Raw genomic sequence first — 22,748 nt, 5'->3', positions numbered from 1 at the left:
CCTCTCATGAACACAGGCACAAAAATCTTTAACTTTAATTATACTTAAGCCATGGAAGTTAAGACACTGTGGCTTCCTGGTTCAAGGAAAGACAAGTGAACAGTGGAAGAGATGAAGTCCAGGGACGTATACCCACATACATGCAGACACTGCAGAGCAGTCAGGGAAAGATGGTCTTTGCAATAATGGTGCATTAACTGGATAGCAGTATAGAAAATAACTCAACCTCGACTGCCTACCTCACATCAGACATAGAAATTAATTCCAGGTGGACTGGAAAGATGTACGTTAAAGGTAAACTTTAAAGGCTTTTAGAAGAAAATACAGAAGCGTGTCTTGATGACCTCAGAACACACAGATTTCTTAAGCAGAACCAAAACACTAATTTTAAAGGGGAAAAAATTAAATTGGACTCTATGAAAATACATGCCACAAACCTGGGAAGATATTTGCAATTACCTATATCTGTTCAAAGAACTTACAGCCAGAATATATAAAGAACTACTAAAAAATCAGTAAGACACAATTGAATAGAAAAATGGGCAAAAAACCTGAACAAGCATTTCACAAAAGACATTGTCCAAACAGCCAATAAACATAGTAAGAGGTGTTCAACTTCATTAGTCGTCATTGCAAATTAAAACCACAATGTGATACCCACTCACCCCCCTGCCTGTCTGAAACATAAAATGATACATAATGTCAAGCATTGGGGCATGTGGAGCACCTGGAACTCTCAGTTGCTGCTGCTGGGTGTGAAGCATCCAGCAAGGCTGAGCAGCTCAAGCCAGCAGTTCCCCGCCTACACACATACCCAACAGACTTATGAAATCTGGGCAGGAAATAGTGTCCTGAGGTCGCTACTCCTAACAAACAAAACCTGTAAATGACCAAAATGTTCTTGGACAAGAGAGAAATCATTGTGGTTATTCATGCAGAAGAATACAGGGCAATAATGGAAATAAATGAACAACTGCAGCAGGCAGTGTGGATGCTGCTGAGCAAAAGGTACTTGCTGAATGACTCCATCTGAGGTTCCAGAACAGGCACCATTATTTGATGGTGTTAGAAGTCAGGACACAAGTTAGTTTTGAAAGAGGGAGCCACTAGGAAGGCAGGGGGAGAATCAGATGCTGGTAACATTGTTTCTTATTCTATGGAAATTCACTGAGCTACATACACTGATGACTCATACGTTTTTCTGTGTTAAAATTATTGAGGTGTAATTTTTTTCATCATAAAGCCAAGATGGGTCTCAATATGTAAGGAAGCAATAATGCCAGTGTTACACACTATCCTTCAGAAAAGAGAGGAACAAACACTTCCCTATTCATTTTTTTATGAGGGCAGCACAGCCCTGATATTAAAAAGGACCTTCTGGGACCTCCCTGGTGGTCCAGTGGTTGAGAATCTGCCTTCCAACGCAGGGGACGTGGGTTCAATCCCTGGTGGGGGAACTAAGATCCCACATGCCGCAGGGCAACTAAGCCCGCGCGCTCTAGAGCCCAAATGCTGCAGTGAGGAGCCCACACTCCATAATGAAAGATCCTGTGTACCGCAACTAAGACCCAATGCAGCCAAATAGATTAACTAATTAAAAAAAAAAAAAAAGACAAGGACCTTCCAAGAAAATCAGAAGACAGGGCAACATCCCTCTCATGAACACAGGCACAAAAATCTTTAAGTAAATTTTTTTAGTTTAACTAAATATTAGCAAATTGAACACAATGTGTAAAAAAGGACCATCATGACCAAGTGGGCCTTACCCCAGGAAGGCAAGTTTGGCTTAAGACGCAATCAGGGTCATTCATATTAACAGACTAAAGAAGGAAAACCATATGATCAATAGGTGCAGAAAAAGCACTGCACAATATTCAACACCCATTCGTAATAAAAAATCAGCAAACTTGGGAATTCCCTGACCGTCCAGTGGTTAGGACTCGGTGCTTTCACTGTTGTGCCATGGGTTCGATCCCTGGTCGGGGAACTAAGATTCCTCAAGCTGTGGCCAAAAAAAAAAAAAAATCAGCAAACTAGAAATAGGAGAACAGTTCCTCAACCTGATAAAGATCTCTAAGAAAAACATGGTTAACATAGTCATGATGAAATATAAGATCCAGAGCAAGATCAGGGCACTCCTCACCACTTCTAATCAGCTTTGTACCGAGTGTGTGGCCAGCGGTAGACAGTTTGGAAGGAAAAAGAGAAACAGTCCTGCCTCACAGACAATAAGATTGTTTATAAAATCCTGAGGAAGCTACAGAAGAGTTTCAAAGCACTAACAAGGGAGTAGTTCAGCAATACCACAGTTTACAAGGTCCATACACAAAAGTCATTGTATTTCTATATGCCAGCAATAAACAGTTGGAAATTAAAACTAAAAAATCCTATACCATGTATAATAGCACCCCAAACATAAAATCCCTCAGAATAAATGGAAAGACATGAAAGACATTTACACTAAAAAAAACAAAATGCTGAGAAAAATTAAAAATGGAGAGAGATGTCGTCCGAGGTTTGGAAGACATTTCTCTGCAAACTTATCCTAACTTCAGTGTAATCCCAATCAAACAAATGCAAAAGGTCCTCACATCCTAAACCATACTAAGTCCCTACCTCCAGAGGCAGACAACAGGCTGAATATAAACTAAGGAAGCATGCAAGTGTTGGAAGAAGATGGGAACAGTTTCCTTCATAACCCAGAAAATCCAGGATCAGTACAGGAAAGCAAATTGTTACGAAAACAACACATAGCAAAAGAGCACCCCAAACAAAGCGAAAGACAAACTGGGGAAATATTCACAACAGATCTCGAAGGTAAAATGCATCCTAAAAAAGAGCGTTGAAAAAACTGAGGGAGAATGAAACCCTACAATCCTATAGTTTTAACATGAAAAAATAATAAGAATTGTTTGCAGGAAAAGAAATGCACCTGGCCCTTAAATATAAAAAATGTGCTCAGGGCTTCCCTGGTGGCGCAGTGGTTGAGAGTCCGCCTGCCGATGCAGGGGACACTGGTTCGTGCCCCGGTCCGGCAAGATCCCACATGCCGCGGAGCGGCTGGGCCCGTGAGCCATGGCCGCTGAGCCTGCGCGTCCGGAGCCTGTGCTCCGCAACGGGAGAGGCCACAACAGTGAGAGGCCCGCGTACCGCAAAAACAAAACAAAACAAAACAAAAACGCACGTATGTGTGCACAGGAGATACAACTTCACTACCAAAAAAAAAAAGTAAATAATAAAAATCGAGCAGCATCTGCATCAGAGACTAAGTGAAACACGAGGTCCATCTCCATTAAGCAGAACATTTACAGAAATGAAAAGACGATGCCCGCGAAGACCGCAGTGGTGAGCGCGCACGGTCCGCACAGCCCGGACGCGGGAGAGCGCCGCGGACCAAGGGGAGGAGGGGCGCCGCGGGGACTGCGTAACCACCACGCAGACGCGGGACACGGACCTCCGCGGGGACCCGCCAGCCGGTGCCCCGGGCTCTGCTCCCCGGAGGGGAGAGCGGGTTTAGTAACAATTCCTACCCCTCCCAAGTGGGCGGCGGGGCTGGAGGAACCGAGGGCCCGGCAGCCTCTCGGGACCAAGGTCTACCCGGAGGAGCCCGGCGTCCGCTGGGCCCGAGGACACATGACGCCCCCGCCCCGGTGTCTCCCATTCTCTCGCCGCCACCCCCGCGTCTCGCCGTCTCTCGCCGCCACCCCTCGCCAGTCCCCCTTCCCTTCTCCCCTCTCCTCGCCAGTCACCCCCGCCACCCCACCCCTCCGCCTGACGCCCAGAAACCACGCGGGAGACACGGGTGCTGGCGGCCGCAGCCGGCGTGATGCACTAGGCGGGCAGCAGTCCGCGCGCGCGCAGCTCCAGCAGCGGGGCCAGCGTGTAGCGCAGGCGACGGATGGCGGCGTCCGAGCCGGGGCGCATGAGCCCGCGGCGGAGGGCCGAGGGGTTCACCAGCGCCAGGTAGAGCAGCGGCAGCGCCACGACGCCCAGCAGGAGCAGCAGCAGCGTCTGCAGCGCGCCCAGCGCCCACAGCCTGCGGACCACGACGCACCGGCAGACGGGTGGTGGCGGGGCGCCGGGCGCACCCCGGACCCCAGACTCCAGCGCCGCGCCCGCCGCCGGCTCACCTGATGCCCGCCGCGCCCGCGCCGCCGAACAGCCGCTTCTGCGGGGAAGAGGGAGCGACGTACAGCTCCGCGCCGGGGAGCTGTGGGGGAAAACCCCTGGGGGAGCGAGCCCGTGGGTGCGCGTCGCTCCGTGGGGGGCGTGGCACTACGGGGCGGGTCCCCTATGCGGGCGTGGTCCTTGGGTGGGCCGTCCCGTGGCAGGCGTGGCCGCCCAGCGAGGTTGGTATCAAGGGGAGGGTCCCTGGGGGAGGGGGGGAAAATCCCTGATGGGGTGGTCACGTGTGTGTGGGTGGCCCCGGGGGCAGGTCCCGGCTCCAGCCCGTCCCCGCCCAGGCCCGCACTCACACAGTCCGCTTTGGCCACTTCCTCCATGAGCGAGCTCGCGCATCCCTGCCCCCGGCCAGGCTGCGACTCGCACCTGTGGAGACAGGCATGGCGATGTGCCCTCTGTCCGGGCCCACAGTCACCTCCCCACACCCGACAGTCCTAACCCCTTACGGCTCCGGGTCGCCCTGCGAGGCGTCCAACGCAGTCGCCGCCTCCATCACCTTCCCCTGCAGCTCCTGGAGGGGTTGGGAGTGAGGCCTCACACCTGGGAAGACCTTGGTGAGGCAGGCCCCGGCAGCTCCGGGGGAGGAGGCCGCAGTGGGGTCGGAGGTGAGCGGCTCTCCGAGTGGAGGGTGGCGGCACCTGCAAGACTCCGCTCTGCTCCTGGAAGCTGGCCCAGGCCTCTTCCATCCGCTGTGCGCTCTGGCATGAGGGGAGCCCTGATTAGACTCGGGGAAGTCAGCCCTCTCCACCGTCCGGCGCCTGCCCAGGCCCCACCCACACCCCAAGCCGACGCTCCCACTGAGTACCCGGCTCCGCCCGCACCTGCCGCAGGGCCTCCGCCTGCCTGGCGTGCTTGGCCTCCACCAGCTCCAGTTGTTTCTTCCGGAGGATCCAAGGAAGGTCAGGAGTCCGGCACTCCCCGAGCTCGCCGCGCCAGACCCCGCCCCAACGCCCGGCCAAGAGGTTCATGCCCACCCCCGCCCGCCCTCAGCCCCAAGGCCCCGCCCTCAGGTCATCAAAGGCCCGCCCACACCAGCGCTCCTGCCCTCGGGGCCCCACCCAAGCACCTGCAAAGCCACCAGTTGGGTCCCGAGTTGCCGCTCTGCGCGCTGCGGACTCAGTTGTTCTCCATAGTAAAAGAGCTGGGGGGTGGGGCTTGTGAGGGCGGGGTTTGCGGGGCTTCTAGGGGTGGGGATTATCCTGGGAGGCGGGGACGCGGCGGAAATGGGGACGGGGACTAGGGTGGGGCTTCCTAGGGGAAGCGTGAGACGGAAGCCGTCTCCTGAAGGTACCTGGCTTGACAGCTCCTCCCACTGCTCCTGCAGCTGATGGTTTTGTTGCTCCTGGACGGGATCGAGGGGGCGGTCCGGGCCTCTCCGAGGTCCCCGCCCCCACCGCAGTCCCCGCCCCATTAAAGATCCCTCTCTTCGCTGGCCCCGCCCACCAAGAGCCCCGCCCCGTCCAGGGTCCCACCCTGCTTCAGGCCCCGCCCCACACAAGGTCCTACCCCGTCCAAGGCCCCTCCCTCTCCCCAGGCTCCGTCGCATTCAAGGCCCCTCCCCCTTCACTGGTCCCGCCCATCCAGAGACCCGCCCCGTCCAAGGTCCCGCCCCGAAGGCTCCGCCCCATTTAGGGCCCCGCCCCACCAGGTCCAGCTTGTGCTGCTCCGCAGCCTCCAGCCGCCGGCGCGCCCGGCCTGCGCGCTCCCGCGCCGCCTCTCTCGCCTCCCCGCGCAGGGCCCGCGCCGCCTGGCTCCGCTGCCGCTGCAGGCTGCGGAAGGGAAACTGAGGCTCCGCGGCCCGGGGTGACGCCGGGATGCCAGCCACCTCGCGGTGCCCCCGCACGTCGGCTTGGTCCCAAGGCCCGGGTGGAGGTGAGGAGCAGCCCGCACCTGCGCTCGCGCTCGCTCAGGTCGTCCAGGCGCGCTGTGAGGCTCTCGCTCTCGGCCTCCAGCCCGCGCACCAGCTCCTCCAGCTCCTGCTTCCGCAGGCGCCCGTCACGGTTGTCCTTCAGCAGCTGCAGCAGTAGCTCCTGCGCCTCGGCCATGCCCCGGCTCTGCCCGCCGCCGCCGCCGGACCCGCGTCACAATGGATGGAGCGCGGGGCGGTTCGGAACCGCTGCTCACGGGCAGCCATCGGACCGCTCAGGCCGGTGGGTGCTCGCACCTGAAGCAGAAGGCGAGGCTGGCTTGTTCCCGCTCGCTGCCGACGGCACTGCGGACTGAGAAGCCTCCTGTGGGAAAGAGATCAGGATCCGTAAACAGGTTCTTATCTTTGGACCCAATGATCCCACTCCTGGGAACTTAATCTAGGAAGAAAAAAATAAAATTCTTAAACCACAACGCGTTAAGTGGGTTCATTCAGGTGGGTAGTTACAGTCATCACAAAGAGGACACCACTGTAGTTACTGAAATGATGTATTTTATGTGGCATACATAGAGATATGATGTCTAGTGAAAAAAGAATATGATTTACTATGTATGCTGAAATAACTAAGATTGTAATGTACACGGATAAGATCTTTAAAGGAAACAAGAGAAAGACAAGCTATTTCATTGGTGAAATTGCAGGTAAACTTGTCCTTTTAAAGTCGGCTTTCATTTGGCCAACTTAGACTATGAAGCTGGATGCAAAAGTCCTAAATAAATTATTAGCTGACCAAATCCAAAGGGGTACATTGAAAAAAAAAAAGGTACATGAAACCAAGAAGACTTTATTCCAGAGATTGTTCAAGATCAGAAAATTGACGTCATTCACCACATGGATAAAAGAGGGAGAACACCAGCTTCAGTAGAGCATTTCAGTAGGAGCAGCACGCGGGATAGAGCTCCTCATCTGTGGAAAATTTAAAGAGGGATCGAAAGGGACTCTAAACTGATGAAAACTGCTTAGTAAACACACTCCTTAGGGAGGCAGTATTAGCAGCCTTCCCGTTAAGATTTTAAGAGACAAGAATGACCCTCCTGCTCAGGTCTAACAGTGCTGGAGGACCTACAAGGAAGCAAGAAAAAGAAATAGGAAAGTCTGAGGAGTCAGCAGATACAGCTGGGTGCCTACCATAAAGCTGCCCCTCCTGCACTGCTGGTGGGAATGTAAATTAGTGCAGCCATTTTGGAGAACAGGACGGAGGTTCCTCAGGAAACTAAAGATAGAGTTGCCGGGACTTCCCTGGTGGCACAGTGGTTAAGAATCTGCCTGCCGGGCTTCCCTGGTGGCGCAGTGGTTGAGAGTCCGCCTGCCGATGCAGGGGACACAGGTTCGTGCCCCGGTCCAGGAAGATCCCACATGCCACGGAGCGCCTGGGCCCGTGAGCCATGGCCGCTGAGCCTGTGCGTCCGGAGCCTGTGCTCCACAACGGGAGAGGCCACAACAGTGAGAGGCCCGCGTACCACTAAAAAAAAAAAAAAAAGAAAAGAAAAGAAAAAGAAAAAAAGAACCCGCCTGCCAATGCATGGGACATGGGTTTGAGCCCTGGTCCGGGAAGATCCCACATGCTGCGGAGCAACTAAGCCCGTGCACCACAACTACTGAATCTGCGCTCTAGAGGCTGCAAGCCACAACTACTGAAGCCTGCGCGCCTACAGCCCGTGCCCCACAACAAGAGAAGTCACGGCAATGAGAAGCCCGCACACCACAATGAAGAGTAGCCCCCAGTCGCCTCAACTAGAGAAAGCCCACGTGCAGCAGCAAAGACCCAACGCAACCAAAAATAAATTAAAAAAAAAAAAAAGAGTTTCCATATGATCCAACAGCCCCACTCCTGGGCATATATCCAGACAAAACTCTAATTCGAAAAGATACATGCACCCCAGTGTTCATTGCAGCATTACTTACAACAGCCAAGACACGTAAACAACTGACAGATGACTAGATAAAGAAGATGTGGTATATATACAACAGAATACTACTCAGCCATCAAAAAGAATGAAATAATGCCATTTGCAGCAACATGGATGGACATAGAGATGATCATACTAAGTGAAATAAGTCAGAAAGAAAAAGACAAATACCATATGATATCACTTATATGTGGAATCTAAAATATGACACAAATGAACTTACCTATGAAACAGAAATAGAGTCACAGACATAGAGAACAGACTTGTGGTTGCCAAGGGGGAGGGGAGTGGGGGAGGGATGGATTGGGAGTTTGGGATTAGCATATGCAAACTATTTTATATAGGATGGATAAACAACAAGGTCCTACTGTATATAGCACAGGGAACTATATTCAATATCCTGTGATAAACCGTAATGGAAAAGAAAAAAATAAATAAAAAGGTGCTGGTGTGAGTGCCCCACACCCCCCCTCCAGCTCTGCGGCTTGGTTTCTCCACCTGTAAAGTGGGGCTGTTACCAGACTCCCTCATAGAGCCAGGGGGCCAGTAACTCACACCACACAGCTGAGGCTCTGAGCATGGCACCATCACTGGCTCCAGCATTGGACGTCCAGCCCCAGAAGGTGGCGCCGAGCTCCTGAAAGTCTGGTCCCGACCGAGATGTGAACCCTGCGAAGCACCATCTCATTGATAATTTTTGTATCGATTACATATGAAATACCGTGAATATACTGGGCTCAATGACACACTAGAATCTGGCCCACTTGTTTCTCTTTCCAGTTTCCCGTGGCTCCTGGAACACAAGCTCCAGTCCCGTAGGACAGCTCTGCACCCCCGGGGGCCCCTCCATCCCCTCACAGCATCCCCATGACCACACCGCGCCCCCTGCCTAGGCGTCCTGATCCCGGTTTACGTGGGGAAGCTCAGTGACGACAGGTCACCAGGCAGTGGCAGCTCAGGTGCCCTGTCCCCGCGAGAAGCTGGGCCTGCAGCCAGCCCTCACGGCGGTGACATTGGCCACCCCCTGGGTTGCTGTTCTGCAGCCTCAGAGGGTGAGCCGAGGGGCGCTTTGACCCCTCCCCGCCCCTGGTCTTTAGGAGGAAACTCTGCAGGGAAAGCCTGGGTCTGAGGAAGCCTCCGGTGAAACCCAAGCCACTTCCCTGGCGGTGGGGGCGACAGGAGCCATGGAAACAGACCCCCGGCTGTGGTGCCCCTGCCCTTTGCTCCCACTGGACCCGGTGGAAGCACCTGCCTATCTTCCCACCCAGCCTGCTGGCCCTGCTCTGCCCCTCCCCCAGGACTCAGGTTCAAGGTCCTCTTCTCCGAGCCTCCCTCCCCACCCACGCCCTCACCGAGGGGCACAGCCCAGGAAAGGGGCGGTGCAGGGCCCCCAACCCTGTCTTCAGGGCTGAATGCAGTGGTTGCACACTCAGTGCATGGTCGGGTGAGGACATCTGCGTGGTGCCAGGAGCTCAATAAATGTCTGTCCAATCAGAGAAAGAATAGTTATAAAATCCATGCCTGTTGTGCACAGTCCCTTTTTTTGTATTTGAAACTTGTATTTTTTGCCTGATAAGAGAAAAAAGGGGAATTCCCTGATGGTCCAGTGGTTAGGACTCTGCGCATTTACTGCCGAGGGCATGGGTCCGATCCCTACTCCAGGAAATAATATCCTGCAAGCCTAGCTGCACGGCCAAAAAAAATAGAAAAAAATAGAAAAAAGATTCCCGTAAACCACGATGTATCAAATAATGGCTCAATGGCACAGAGTCCCCCCAATGTGGGCCCGCCTGCCAGCCCCCCACCGTCTCCCACGCCAGCCACAGGGAAGGCACCTCAGTCCCATAAACAGACCACGTGCTCTGATGCCTCCACACTTTGCATGCACTGTTCCCCACCCGTGGGGCAGCCCTGCCTGAGCGCCTGGTGTCTGACCAGCTCCTCACAGCTCTTCACCAGCCTGTTTAATGGTTAGACGTTGAGTTACTGTGACGGCAGGTCAGGTGATGAGCTGTCTCTTTTGCTGCCCCCGCCTGCAGCCCCACCTCCTACCAAGGGCCGGAGGAGACCGGTCAGCGGCTGCCTCCCCCACCCTGCTCTTGAAGACTGAGGTCTGCATCCCTGTCAGCAGACAGGCAGTGTGGGGACAGGAAGAGGAATTCTCGGGGGGTGCGCTGACGGCCACTGGCATGAGCTCTGCCCACATCCTGGGAGGCACCCCAGGGCCGAGGGATCACTGCCTGTAGCATCACAAAGTGGGCAGGTTCTGGGGATACCCCCGACTCCCCAGGGGGCACACTGCGAGGGGCGATGCCTCAGTGAGGAGCTTGTGACCCCAGCAGGTACCTGCTGAGGGCAGAGGTGGCCTGTGCCCCGAGGCAGGAGAGAGGGTGCCAATGGCGCCAACACGGACAGAGGGTCACTGGGGACCCCCACAGCCACCCGAGGCCGCACATGGCAGGTCTGTGTGCCCCATGTGGGCTGAAGCGTGTCCCCCAGAATTCCTACGTTGAAGGCCTGCCCCAGCATCTCAGAATGTGACTGTGTCTGGAGATGGGTCTTTGGGTTGGACCCTAACCCAGTCTGACCAGGGTCCTTGTAAGGGGAAATCTGGCCACAGACACACAGAGGGACTAACAGATGGGGACACAGGGTGATGAGGGCATCTACGCGCCATGCAGAGGCCTCTGGAGAGAGACCACCCGGCCGACACCTGGGTCTCAGACTTCCGGTCCTCAGAACCGTGAGGAGTCAACCCCATGCTCTGCTCCCAGCCTGGGGTCCTTTGCTACATCGGCCGGATCCCCCACAGCCTGCCTTCCCCCGCTGTGAGGGAGTCCTGGGTGGCCCCTGAGGGCAGGGCAGTGGTGGGAGGGTCATCCGGCCCTTTAACCAGGGGTCAAGCCCAGACTGTCAACTGGCATTTTTCAACTGTGGTATAATTGACACATAACATTAGTTTCAGGAGCTCAACACGATGATTCCATCTTTATGGACATTGTGAAATGCTCACCACAGTAAGTCAAGGTAACATCGTAAACCACACAGTGACCAGAAAAAAATCTACCCTCAGCCACGTTCCCAGGTGCCCCACGAGGCAGGAGGCCCTCAGAATCAGCAGCAGCAACATCCTGCAGTGTGGAGACCTTTAACGACACGCTGCCCCACCCCCCACCCCACCCCCCCGCTTCGGGGGGAGCCGTCCAAAAGCTTCCTCTCCATTTGCTGAACTCAGAAAATGTCTTTCCAGAAGGTCTATGAAAACATTCCGCTTCGGGGCTGCCTCCTGCGTGAAGATGGGAGCAGCCTCCGGCTCACTCTCCTCGAACTTTCCTTTCTTCCCTCCCTCCGTCCCTTTCTTTAGACGCCAGGGCACCCAGAGCAGCTCTTTTCCTGCCCGACTCCTTTTCTTGGCTCAAACCACCTCCACCGCACAGGATCAGGAACAGCCCTACTCAGATGGTTTTCAGAAAGAGGCAAATTTTAAACAAAACCTTTATGAAAGGAAACAGCGGTGCCTACAACTCAACCCCATCCTTGGCCTCCACCCACAGAATGACTCCGTAACCAGGCCCAACTCACTCAGGCTGTGATGGAGTAACCCCTCACCTCCCACCTCCTCCAGTGATCCGCACTAAGAGGCGTGAGGCCTCGCCTTGGCGCCTCCGTCAAAAGCACCACGGCCAACCCGGCACACGGGGAAGTGGTGCTCATTCCCTCCATCCCACCTGCAAGACGAGTGCGATGAAATCCACACACCCTAGGTGACGGTTGGACTGGTTCCGAGTAGCTTTTTAGGGTCTCATTCTTAAATATGAACTGCCAAGACCACCCAACATTTGAGGAAAAGTCTTTAAAATTATGGAACAGGATAAAAACAAACCAAAAGTGGACCTAAAAGGGAACTAGATACAATGCAAGGAACAGTAGAAAGTGTCAAAAAATTACAGTTTCCTCAGAAAGAGATTACATCCAGGAAAAGAGAACAAAATGCAACAATCAAGGTACAAACAGAAGAAAGAAAATTTAAAATAATCGCTAACACAATTGTAAATCAACTATACCTCACCTAAAGAAAAAGTTGCTAAGATGCTTTAAAAATCAGTAAGAGTTTACTGAAGGGAATGAGCCTGCAGAGTAGAACCAACACATCACCTGCCCAACGAACAGAAAACCGTCTAAATGGAGAGATGACACCAAAGCTTCCAGGGAGGAAATCAGGTCACACATAGGGGACTGGGCTTCTTCTCATGCTGGAAGGTAGAAGCCAGGGGAGCAACTCCTTCAAACTTCAGCAGGAAAATGACATCCAATCCACAGTTCTATACCCAGCCAAACTACCAATTCCGTGTCATTTAAAAGCATTTTCAACATTTTAAGTCTCAGGAAACCCACTTCCCATGTGTTCTTTTGTCAGGATGGTACTGGAGCACATACGCTACCAAACAAGCGTGTCACCCAAGAAAAGAACACACAGAAGCCAGAAAACAGGACTTCTGTTACAGGACAAAAAGGCAGGACGCCAGCCCAATCTGTGCAGAACAGTAGGCGCCAGAACAGACAGTGTCTGATTCTGTGGAAAACTGTACTGGGAGGCATTTCACAGAGTCAAAGGGTGGAGAAAGAAGCTCAGATCAAACTGAGCAGTTAAAAAGATAAGATCATTATTAAACCTCAAGAAAAATAAGAAGGGCCAATACACTTGTTGGCCCAGCAATAAACAAATGTACATGGTGATAACCATTATGGCTTGGCCAGTTGCACACTGCACCAGGGTTTGTAAATGCAATTGAACGGGACATGGCCACACCCGTCTGCTTACACCCTTTTTGGCTGCTTTTGCTCTGTGACTGCAGAGGTGAGTCACCACAGAGACTGAATGGCCCACTTACTATCTGGCAACCTTACAGAAAAAGCTTGCCAAGCCCTAGATCACAGGAAATGTCCAATAACTATTTGCAGGGGTAGGAGGGAAGGGGAAGAGGGTAGAGATGAACTGAAATGATCACCTGCTGTGAGGCTGGACTCTGGTTGCCTGCACGATGTGGGGATGGGCTGGGAAGACGAGAAACCATTTTTTGTTTTAAGCCTTTTTAAGAGCCATTTGATTGTTCAAACTATGTTTGAGTATTGCTTTGATATACCAAAAAAAAAAAAAAGAATTTTAAAACAATTGAACAGAACTTACTGAGATTTAGAGCAGCAAAGCCCATGTTCTTCTGGGGGCTCGCCTGCTGCAGCCCTGTAGCTGCCTGAATGCCTTCAGTACATGGAGTTCGGGGGCTGAGCTGGCTGACCACGCTCCCAGGCCCAGCGCGCTCCTCCTCCTGGGTCTTCACTCAGCCTGGTACCCCCACCCTGGTTCAGGAGGGACAGTCCTCCAGGGAATAGGGTCTACTGTCCCCGACCCTAGAGACTAAGATTATCCCCCTTCCCGGCTCCCACCCCCCCCCCCCCAAGACCAAGCGGCAGGAGGGAGCAGTTTGCAGTAATGAGCACCCCCTGCCCCAGCCCAATCCTGCTGTTCCAATGCATGGTCCTGGTCATGGGCCAGACCTCCTCTCACCCAGGCTACCGGGTCCACACCCCACCCACACACCCCCTGCTTCCCAAACCGCCTCGGCCAGCTTTGGCCAACAATGCCAGAAAGGATGCTGACCCAACTGCCAACTCCAGACGCACACATGCCACCGAGGGCCTAGGCCCCTCTGAAACCCACCCTTAGGCCTGGGGCAAGAAGATGTCCACCCCAGCTCCCACCCTCCCAGGTCCTGGAAGCACTGGACAGAGAAAGGAAAGCAGTTTCTCATTTAGCAAGAGAACAGCCAGAGAACAGAGGCCTCACACAAGTTTTCAATCAAGCTTTTAATGAAAAGATCATAAAATAACAGTTTCTCATCACTGTACATTAAGACTGCACGCTTCTGAATGGAGAGATCGGTGAACTGCTTTACTATGACACTTGAGGGTTGCATACCTGCAGCTCTGACCTGAATTTATCCAAATTCTCGAGGGAAGTGAACTCAGTGTGATGACTGACAGTGGCGGTGGCCAGTACAGGAGTGCGATCGTGGTCCCCCCTTCCGGGGAAGGGCGTGTAGCAGGACATGATCCCTCTTCCAGTTCCCATTAAACAAAACAGCTATAACCCCATCCCTCCCCTCCCCCTCGAGGTATTTGTGAATGGGCCAGTGCCCAACCTGGGGTCCCTCAACGGGGGAGGGGGAAAGCAAATGATGGGTGGGGGACAGAGAGGTTCCCCTCAGCACCTGGCCCCACAGGGCCCCGCCAAGTGGAGGGGGGGAGCCCTGGGGATCCTCTCTGCCCTGAGTGAGGTCTGTTATGCAGCATATTTGAGGTCAATAAATTACAGCAATAAATAGCAAGGTGAGGTAGGGGGAGGGGTTCCCGGTAGAAAATTAAAGTGGGGTGACAAGCCCGGTGGGGGATGGGTGGTCCTAGGCAAGGGGTCCCAGGCAGCCTCAATTCCCACAGCGTACACCCACCCCGATTTGGAATGTCAGACTGAGGCTCTGGTCAGGCCCCGCTCCACAACCCCTTCCTGGCATCGGGTTCACAGGTTCAATGATGCCCAACCTGGCTCTGGGGAATAGCGAGGGCCTTGGTCCCTACAGGGGGCCGGTAGGGCTGGGATCCCTGGTCTGTTCTGAGGCCTGGCGCCTCTGCTTTCGCCCCCACAAGCCAAGGGGACGGGACGGATGCGGCCGCCTCTGCCCTGATCCCTGCCCTCCCGGCTGCCCAGGCCTCACCCTGACTCAGGACGGCCGCGGGGAGGGCGGCTGGGGTCCGCCTGCCCAGCCAGCCCGCCCCGATCGCACTCCTGCATACGGCCAGTCCAGTGAATACTGACGGGTGGGTGTGGGGGTGGGGGCGGCGGACAGCCCAGAGCCCCCAAGTGGCGACCAACGGTAACACACACGGCTGTGTGAGGTTCTGAAAGTCCGTCTGTGTCCAGATTGTTCGTTTCACAGGCTGAGGTGTATGGCTATGCTGCAAGTCTCTGAGATTCGTATTTGCTTAAAGGTTCATCTTTTCTTCTTTACCTTTTTTGCAATCCTGGAGGAGCCCCGGTGGCGGGCTCGGTCTGGCGGGAGCGTGCGGTGGTGGAGCCGTCTACCGCTCGCTCGCCCCAAGTCTGAGAAATAAATACATTCATCACTGCACAAACATATTGATACAAAAACAACACTGTTCAGAGTGTTTGCACCGTCTGTGTAGGTAAGGACCGACCCAGTGAGCCCCTCCCACTGCCGGGGTGGAGGTGGGGGTCCCCAGGGGGGCGGGGACCCGCTGGAGTCGACGGAGCTGTGCAAAGGTCCTGGCTTTTTGGCTTGAGAGGGACCCTCACATCAACCCACCCAAGGGTCGCAGGCAGAGCAGCGGGATGGGGGCGCACATCCATCCCAGGGCCCAAGCCCAGGCTCAGGTCCTGTGGCCAGAACTGACAGCCACCCCTACTAGCTGGCTAGCTGGCAGGACCACCACAGTCTAGCCAGGAGGCCTGGGGGGCGGGTCAGCACGGGCCCAAGCTCTTTGGTGCCAGCTGGGCTGGGAGAGGCCCGGGCTGGGAGGAGGGCTCAGGGGCCTCCACGCCTGCCCCAGCCCCACGGCGGCCCCTCTGCCCGTGAGCCATTCCAGGGCCTACTCAGAAGGGGCTCCAGCGGAAGGTGGGGTTCACTGGGACTGGCCTTTTATCTGCTGAGGTCTGAAACTGTAAAAGTTTATGTAAACAATGAGATAAATATATTAGTATCTTTTTTCTGAGCCCATTGAGGTTCCATACGCATTCAAAATGTGCTTTGGTTTAAAAAATAGGTTTTGTGAATTTGGATGTGAGCTTTTGTCTTTTTTTTCTTTTTTTTTTTGTTGTTGTTTATCCTCTTTCCTACATGACATCTGCTATTTTCTGTTTCCTGTTTCTCCGAAACATTCAGGAATTAAGTGACTAAAGCAGAGAACTGTAAGCCGCCCTTGGCCTCCAACAGCCTAATCTCCTGGTGAGGCTCTAACACACGTCCATGCACACACTCACAAGCACACATTCCACATGAAACCAAAGGAAAAGGAAAACAAAACCAAGTGTTGTGTTAACCCCGCCCGCCCCACAAACCCTTAAAGTCTTAAATAGGAAACTAGTGTTTCGCTTTCTTGTTAAAATACAGAGAAGGCTCGATATATGATACAATACTCAGGTGGGTACAATACTACGTCGCACGAAGGTCGTCGAGTGAGGGCCTCTGCGCCCAGTCCCTGAAGCTCTGCCATGAACCACCTGCTTCACCGGGGGCCACGCCCAGGGGCGTGTGTGCAGCTCCCGCTACAGACTTCTGTCGTGTGGCTTAAGTGCTGACGGAGTAGGGAGGTCGGGAGAGCAGAGGCGCTGGAGGGGCCGCCGCCTGACTTGCTGGAACACAAGTCCCCAGAGGGGAGAGGAGCAGCCCGAGGCCGGGGGTACCCCAAGGGCTCAGCAGGGCCCCATGTGGCCTGCGTGCCCTCACTCCCAACACCCACCACTCGGGTCCCTGAACTCAGGCTCTGGTTTCAGCTGGAGGGTCTCTGGAGGGGTGGAGGGTGGGGGTAGGGGATGACTCCGGAATTTTTTGGTCTGAACTTAAAGTAGAAAAAAGAAAAAGAAATGAAAACATGAAGCAAAACGAAGAAGATAAAGCTGCTGGTCCAGCCCTGTGGCTGCAGTAGGCTGAGGACAGTGGTGCCGACCTCTCGACCTTGGCCTGGCCTTGTGAGCATGGCTCTAGGCCCATGGAGGTGTCTGAGGCTGGTGGAGAGCCCAAGGCGAGAGGTGAGGGTAGGGTGGGATTCAGGGCTGAGCCCATGGGTGGCAGCCAGCCTCTCCCCAGACCGCCCAGAGATGCCAAAGCAGAACAGGTCCCCACCCTGCCAGGGGGGTGGGAGAAGATATACACATCCCTGTGGTCAGCCCCTCTGCACTGGTCAGGTAGGGGCTGCTGCTCTCCCGAGGTCAGGCTCTTGCAGGCCCAGGGGACAGGATGGGGGGGGCTCACTTCCGCCCCGTCCTGGCCTGGCCGGGAGCCTCCAGGAACTTGTCCCACTGTGTGGCTCCCGTCTCCTGGCACCTGGTCCTGTGCCGGGGGCTCCCCAGGGGCTGGAGCACCTATACCCCCACTCGGGCCCAGATGAGAGGCAGCTCGGGCTCCCTGACGCCCAGCAGCACACTCAGAACACCTTCAGGGTGGCCAGCTGGCCACAAGCGCACAGAGGAAGTACAGGTGCCCCTTCTGAGAGGGGGCACAGGCGGGGGGCCCAGGAGGGCGACAGAAGGGAAACACAAGCGTCACGGCCACAACTGCCATCACCAACCAACGTCCTGTTCTCACAAATTCAAGAGGTAGCAAAAGGTCAGAAGTCTCTCCACCTTGATGGGCAAGGAAGGAAGGAAACGCGACATGAGTCCACACGTACCGCGCACACCACACACACGGAGAAAATGGAAACGCGTACCAACGTCCTGGCACCGCGGCCAGCCTCCCCCCCCCCCCCACCAACCCCAGACCTTCCAGTTCCAACATTCACATACACATTACACGGGGTTTTCTCTTAATAAAAAACAAGTACCTCTAAACAAAGAATATTCCTCAGAAACTATGGGAAAAGCACTCTCTCTCCTGAGGCAGCCGAGGCAGGGCTCGGGGCCCAGGGAAGCCTTTGGCCAAGAAGGGCTTCTGGGGCCTGGAGGGTGGGCGCCCAGCCCACAGTCGGGCAGGGGGGGGTGGCTGCCCCGGTACATTCAGTCTGCAGACCCAGGCTCAGCCCCGAGGGGCCGGAAGGAAAATAAACTCTTGTTGGTTTTGGTTTAAAAAACAGAATTCAAAAAGAAAAAAGGAACAGATCAGTAGGAATAACAGCCACACAGGCCCAGAGGGCTCTTTAGTTGTGGAGAGGTAGGCGGTGGGGGCCCCTGACTGTCCCAGCACCAGTGAGCGGTGACCCCTGGCTCGAGGAGGGAGGGCGCTGTCCCCTCCCTCTGGCACCGCTCCCCGCAGAGCCAGGCTGGCAGCACAGACACCCCGGCCGCGGCAGCCCTGCTCCCCGCAGCATGGAGGGAGGCCCCCACTCCCCCTGCTCCAACACAGCCTGCGGGACACCCCCCGTGACCCACTCCCGCAGGCCCCGCCGTGGCCCTCACGGGGAACTGGGCCGGGCAGGATCAGGAGGCAGACGGCGCAGCAGCCACATGCACTCGGGTTGGGTGCTGGCTGCCCGCTTCTCCCCTTGGTACAGACTGTGGATTAAAGCTCTGGGGGGGGGGGGGCTGCACCAGGAACTGCCCCACACCTGGGGCCTGGCCACTGTGCCCCTGCTTTCCTGGGCGCCCGCAGGCCAACAAGGGTCTTTGGCTTCTAGGAGGGGGAGGTGTGCATGCGCAGGTGGCTGATGAGGTTGCGCTGCTGCGTAAACTTGCCCCCGCACAGCTGGCACTCATAGGGCTTCTCGCCCGAGTGCACGCGCATGTGCTCAGTGAGGCGGTACTGGCGGGTGAAGCGCATGCCGCACTCGTCACAGGCAAAGGGCTTCAGGCCCAGGTGGCTGCGCATGTGGCGCGTCATGGTGCCACGCTGCGTGAACATCTTGCCGCAGATGTTGCAGGGGAAGGGCCGCGTCAGCCAGTGAGTCTTCTCGTGCTGCCGCAGAGTGGCCGGGTCCTTGTAGGTCTTCTCGCAGACCGAGCACTTGAAGGGCCGGGGCTCGGCTGCGTAGGCCGCGCTGGGCGCTGACAGGTCCTCGGCCTCCTCCTCGGCGCCCCCGCTGCCTGTCTCATAGGCACCCTCCTCCTTGATGAAGAGCTCCTCCTCTGTGTGCGTCTCCACGTGCGCGTTGAGCTGCTCGGAGCTGGGGAAGCCCTTAGCGCAGGGGATGCACACATACAGGTTGTCCCCATAGGACACCGTCTCATAGCCCTCCTGCCGGTACATGTAGTGGGCGCCGGCATGGCCGCTGCCGCCCTCGCTCCCGCTTTGCCCACTGTCCTCACTCCCATCCTTGCCGTTCTCCTCCTCCTCCTTGCAGGGGTATGAGGGCTCCCCGTAGGGCCCGCCCGCCACCGCATTGCTGGCCAGGATGCCGTTGGGAACCCTGTCCCCAAGCCCTTCAGCCTCCTCCCCTGGGCAGGGACCCTTCGGCGCTGCTTCCCTCCGCTCAAAGGGGGAGGCAGCCACGGGCTCCTTCTTGGCCCACTCCTTCTTGCGGGCCGAGTGCCGGAGGCTCTTGCGGGGGGGCTGCCCGCCCGGCCCCTCCAATAGGCTCAGGGGGTTGTCCTCGGCCCCCTCCAGATCCATGGGCTCACTGGGGTTGCCCCCCAGCTCGGCGTAAGAGGCACTGTTGGCGACGGGAGGGGCGGAGGCCGAGAGGGGTGAGCCTTGCTGACTGTCACTCAGCTGGGCTGGGTCGTCGGGGGTGAGGGGGGGCCCGGGGGTGGCGGGGGGCAGCGGGGGGCTTTTCTTGGACAAGTCCAGGCCCAGCTCCTGCTCGCAGCCCCCACCACTGCCATTGGTGCTGCAGCCACCCAGGCCGGCCTCCCCGCTGGCTGGACAGACCGGCCGACCCAGGCCGTGCGCGCTCTCCTGGCTGGAGCCGCCCAGGAAGAGCTCCTCATCGGAGCCTTTGGCCTGGGGGAGCTCCTGGGGGGTGTGGGCCCCCTTGCGCCCGTCCACGAGCCCCGGATACCGGGCCTGGATGACAGAGGCCGTGGACAGCCGCTGGCCGCGGGGTGGCCGCCCCAGGCCGGCCCCACCCCGCCCGGAGCCAAAGGGTTTGCCAGCTCTCTTGAGTTTGCGCCGGCAGAGAGCTGCCAACTCGGGCAGCTGGAGGTAGCTGGCGGCGGTGAGGAGCGTGCTGAAGTTGGGCTCGGCTGGCTGGTCACTGGGCAGCAGCTTGCCGGTGTAGATGAAGTCCAGGATCTGCTGGAACACCGTGGAGCTGACCATGTCCGTGTCCAGGTTGATGAGGTTGTCGTGCAGGACCAGGGACTTGAAGTAGATGCTGCTGGCGGCCAGCACGTTCTTGTGGGCCCGGAAGATGGAGTTCTCCACCATGATGATGACGTCACACAGGAAGCCCTTGGTCCGCTGCTGGTTCAGCTGCAGCAGGAGCTGCTTCGAGTGGCTGGGCAGTTCCATGTCGGGCCCCATGTCCCCACGCCCTGCCCACACGCACCACCTGCGGGCAAGAACAGGTACGCGTGTGCATCAGCGGGGGACCCTCCTGGGGTCCGGCACCTGGGCAGGGAACTCACGCCACCCAGGCTGCCTGAGAAGGGGGGCGGCACCAGCCCATCTGCAGACTTGAAAACACAGAGAACAATGCACATGGTGGCAGGCAACGAAACTGGGATTTGAACTTGGCCCAAGGTATCATCTCCGCACTAAAGGAAGCCAACCACGTGCCCAGATGGGACCCAAAGGTCTTTGGCCCGTCTTTGGCCTCATAGACCCAAAGGCAGGGGTCTATAAGGTGCTGGGTGGCTGGACTTCTCACGTGGGCATGCAGCTTCCCAGCTTTCGAGACAAGCCAGAAATCCAGGTTTTCAGGTGAAATCACCCCATGCAAAATGAAGCTTCTTTTTCCTTAAATACCACGTGGGCCAGATCAAACATGCAGCCTCTGGTCTGCGACCTCTGCTCTAGGCTGGGTCTCTCTCCAACAACCCTAGAGGCTTCCCAAACTCTGAGGTTTACCAGCAACACGTGACACTGCAGCCCAGCTGCCACCCCCACCCCACAAGGCCTTGCCCCACCACAGGCACTGAGCACCCATCCCCCCTACCCCCTGCCTGGGCCTCCAGGTGCTGAGAAGAAAAGGCAGGCTGGCCAAGCCCTGGCACCGCTGGGCCCCAGGGACTTTCTGGGCAGGGCAGGCAGTGCTGTCTGAGCCTGGGAAACTCGCCAGACTGGCACAGATGCTAACTGATGTCACTGAGGAAAACACATGCAGAGGAATTCTGTGGTGGCTGCGTGGCAGTGTGCACAGGGGTCTCTGGGAGCAGCGTGCCCCAACCATGCACCCACCCCACTGGGCAGCAGGGTCACAGCGCACGGCCGTGGCTCCCCACCCCTCCAGCCACTCGAAGCTCGTGCCCTCCCAAAGGTGCTCTGAGCCGTGAGGCCGACAAGGGGCTTTCATGTCCTTCTGCTCACGGCCCAACCTCGGAGAGAAATTGACTGCTCTGAGCCTCCCCCACCTGGGATCAGCTCCTACCAGGCGCCCAGCCCTGCCTCCCTCAGGACAGAGCCCGGAGGGGTTGCACCCACCTGCCTTCCTCCCACTGGTCCGTACCTGCCCTTGTTTGCAAAGACAGAGGAAAACCCCCCATGATCCTGTGCACCCCAAGGAAGACTTTGAGCACCCAATGACCACGTGGGCCGGCACTCAGGGCCAGACAGCAGGAGGCAGCAAGCACCTCAGGCCAGCTCGGCCTTGTCAGGCTGTTCAGAAGCTGGAGCCCAGATCGCGCAGAAACCAGCCCTCCGCCACTCCCTGCCCCCAGAGCCAGCCAGGCAGGGACAAAGAGCCCAAGGCGCGGCCTCCACACTGGCCTAGACACCTAGCCCCAGCACCCAGGACAACTGGCAAGGGGACTAGCCGAGGGCAGGAGGTCCTGGCCTCCGAGAGCCAGTGAGTCCACAGCAGCCCTCCTCCCCAAGCCCCAGCCTCCCCTCTATGCTGCCAGCGCTGCCCGCACACAAAGGACTGCAGGCCAGGACACAGGCTGAGAGCTGCAGGCTGCCCAGAGTCCCAAGGAGGAGGAGCAAACATCCTCCCTCTGCCGCCCCCGCCCCCAGCTCCCCCTCCCTGACCTACCGGAGTGCCAGGGGCCCAGAAACCATGTGAGCAGCAGCCAGCGGGGGTGGCCTCCTTGAGCGCGTGGCCTCCCTGGGGGTGCATCAATGCCTGGTCACCTGGGGAAGGGAAGACAGACAGACATGGTCACCCACAAAGGCATCAGCAAGGGGAGGGGGGAGGTGCTGGGGGACCTCGCTCCCAGGAAGGTCTGGGGGTCTCTCTGGCTGGGACGCCCAGACAGCTGGGCAAGAGACAGTGGTCATAGTGCCCACAGTCAGTCCCCGTGGTAGGAAGAACGCAAATTTGGGGAGCTCGCCTGCACCCTCTTCCCACCCACCCCCACAGATTTAGGATACTGCAAGGGCTACCTAGATCTGGGGGAGCTGGTGGCAGGCACACAATTCCTGGAGGGCGGGCAGGCGTGGTGGCAGGAGGCCTGGGCAAGGCCCTTTCCAGGCTGGCCACATTTACATAACAAAAGGTCAAAATTGGAGGCGCTGGTGCAACGGGCTATTTATAAGAACCAGTCTCAACCGCTTCTGGCTCTCCTGCTCCTTTCCTTCCCTTCCCTCCGGGTCTGCTCTCCCCCCACCCCCACCCCCACCCCCCACCCCACCCCCGCCCAGAGCGCCCAGCCCCCTCCTGCCCAGCCCAGCCTGACCACATGGCGTTTGCAGGCTCGCCCTTTCAATACCAGCCCGCCAAGGCCACTGGCAGCTGCTGCCAGATGTGGGTGGGCTCCACCTGCCCCCCCCCCAGAGCTTTGGGTCCTGCGGGAGGGGGTCCTGAGGCTCCAGCTCCTTGTCCCCCACTCCAGCAGGCCTGGGCGCCCTTGGAATGGAGCCAGGGGTGGGGGAGGAGGCCTGCAGCAGCCCAGAGCCCATCCCTGC

General features: G+C 56.9%; 2 protein-coding genes across 2 annotated transcripts; both read right to left on the bottom strand.

Annotated features, from left to right (window-relative positions):
- Window positions 1–3,769: 3,769 nt before the first annotated feature.
- On the bottom strand, window positions 3,770–21,940 carry TMEM191C (transmembrane protein 191C). Its single transcript, XM_027088577.1, is given in 10 exon segments — window positions 3,770–4,275; window positions 4,476–4,548; window positions 4,733–4,809; window positions 4,812–4,880; window positions 5,004–5,060; window positions 5,249–5,323; window positions 5,474–5,524; window positions 5,828–5,951; window positions 6,073–6,413; window positions 21,877–21,940. Coding segments are annotated over 9 exon segments (1,125 nt in total). The 5' UTR covers window positions 6,228–6,413; window positions 21,877–21,940; the 3' UTR covers window positions 3,770–3,831.
- HIC2 (HIC ZBTB transcriptional repressor 2) lies at window positions 13,866–21,974 on the bottom strand. The gene is made up of 2 exons (XM_027088502.1): window positions 21,877–21,974; window positions 13,866–20,235 (listed from the first exon to the last, which is right to left on the bottom strand). The coding sequence occupies exons 1-2, from the start codon at window positions 21,900–21,902 to the stop codon at window positions 18,420–18,422; spliced, it is 1,842 nt and encodes a 613-aa protein (XP_026944303.1). The 5' UTR covers window positions 21,903–21,974; the 3' UTR covers window positions 13,866–18,419.
- Window positions 21,975–22,748: the final 774 nt, after the last annotated feature.

The sequence above is a fragment of the Aethalodelphis obliquidens genome, unplaced genomic scaffold (genome assembly GCF_003676395.1).
Source record: "Aethalodelphis obliquidens isolate GAN/ISIS:26980383/991018 unplaced genomic scaffold, ASM367639v1 scaffold63, whole genome shotgun sequence".
Classification (NCBI taxonomy): domain Eukaryota; kingdom Metazoa; phylum Chordata; class Mammalia; order Artiodactyla; family Delphinidae; genus Aethalodelphis; species Aethalodelphis obliquidens.
Note: the sequence above shows the minus strand (reverse complement) of the source record. Positions and strands in the feature narration are given on the sequence as shown.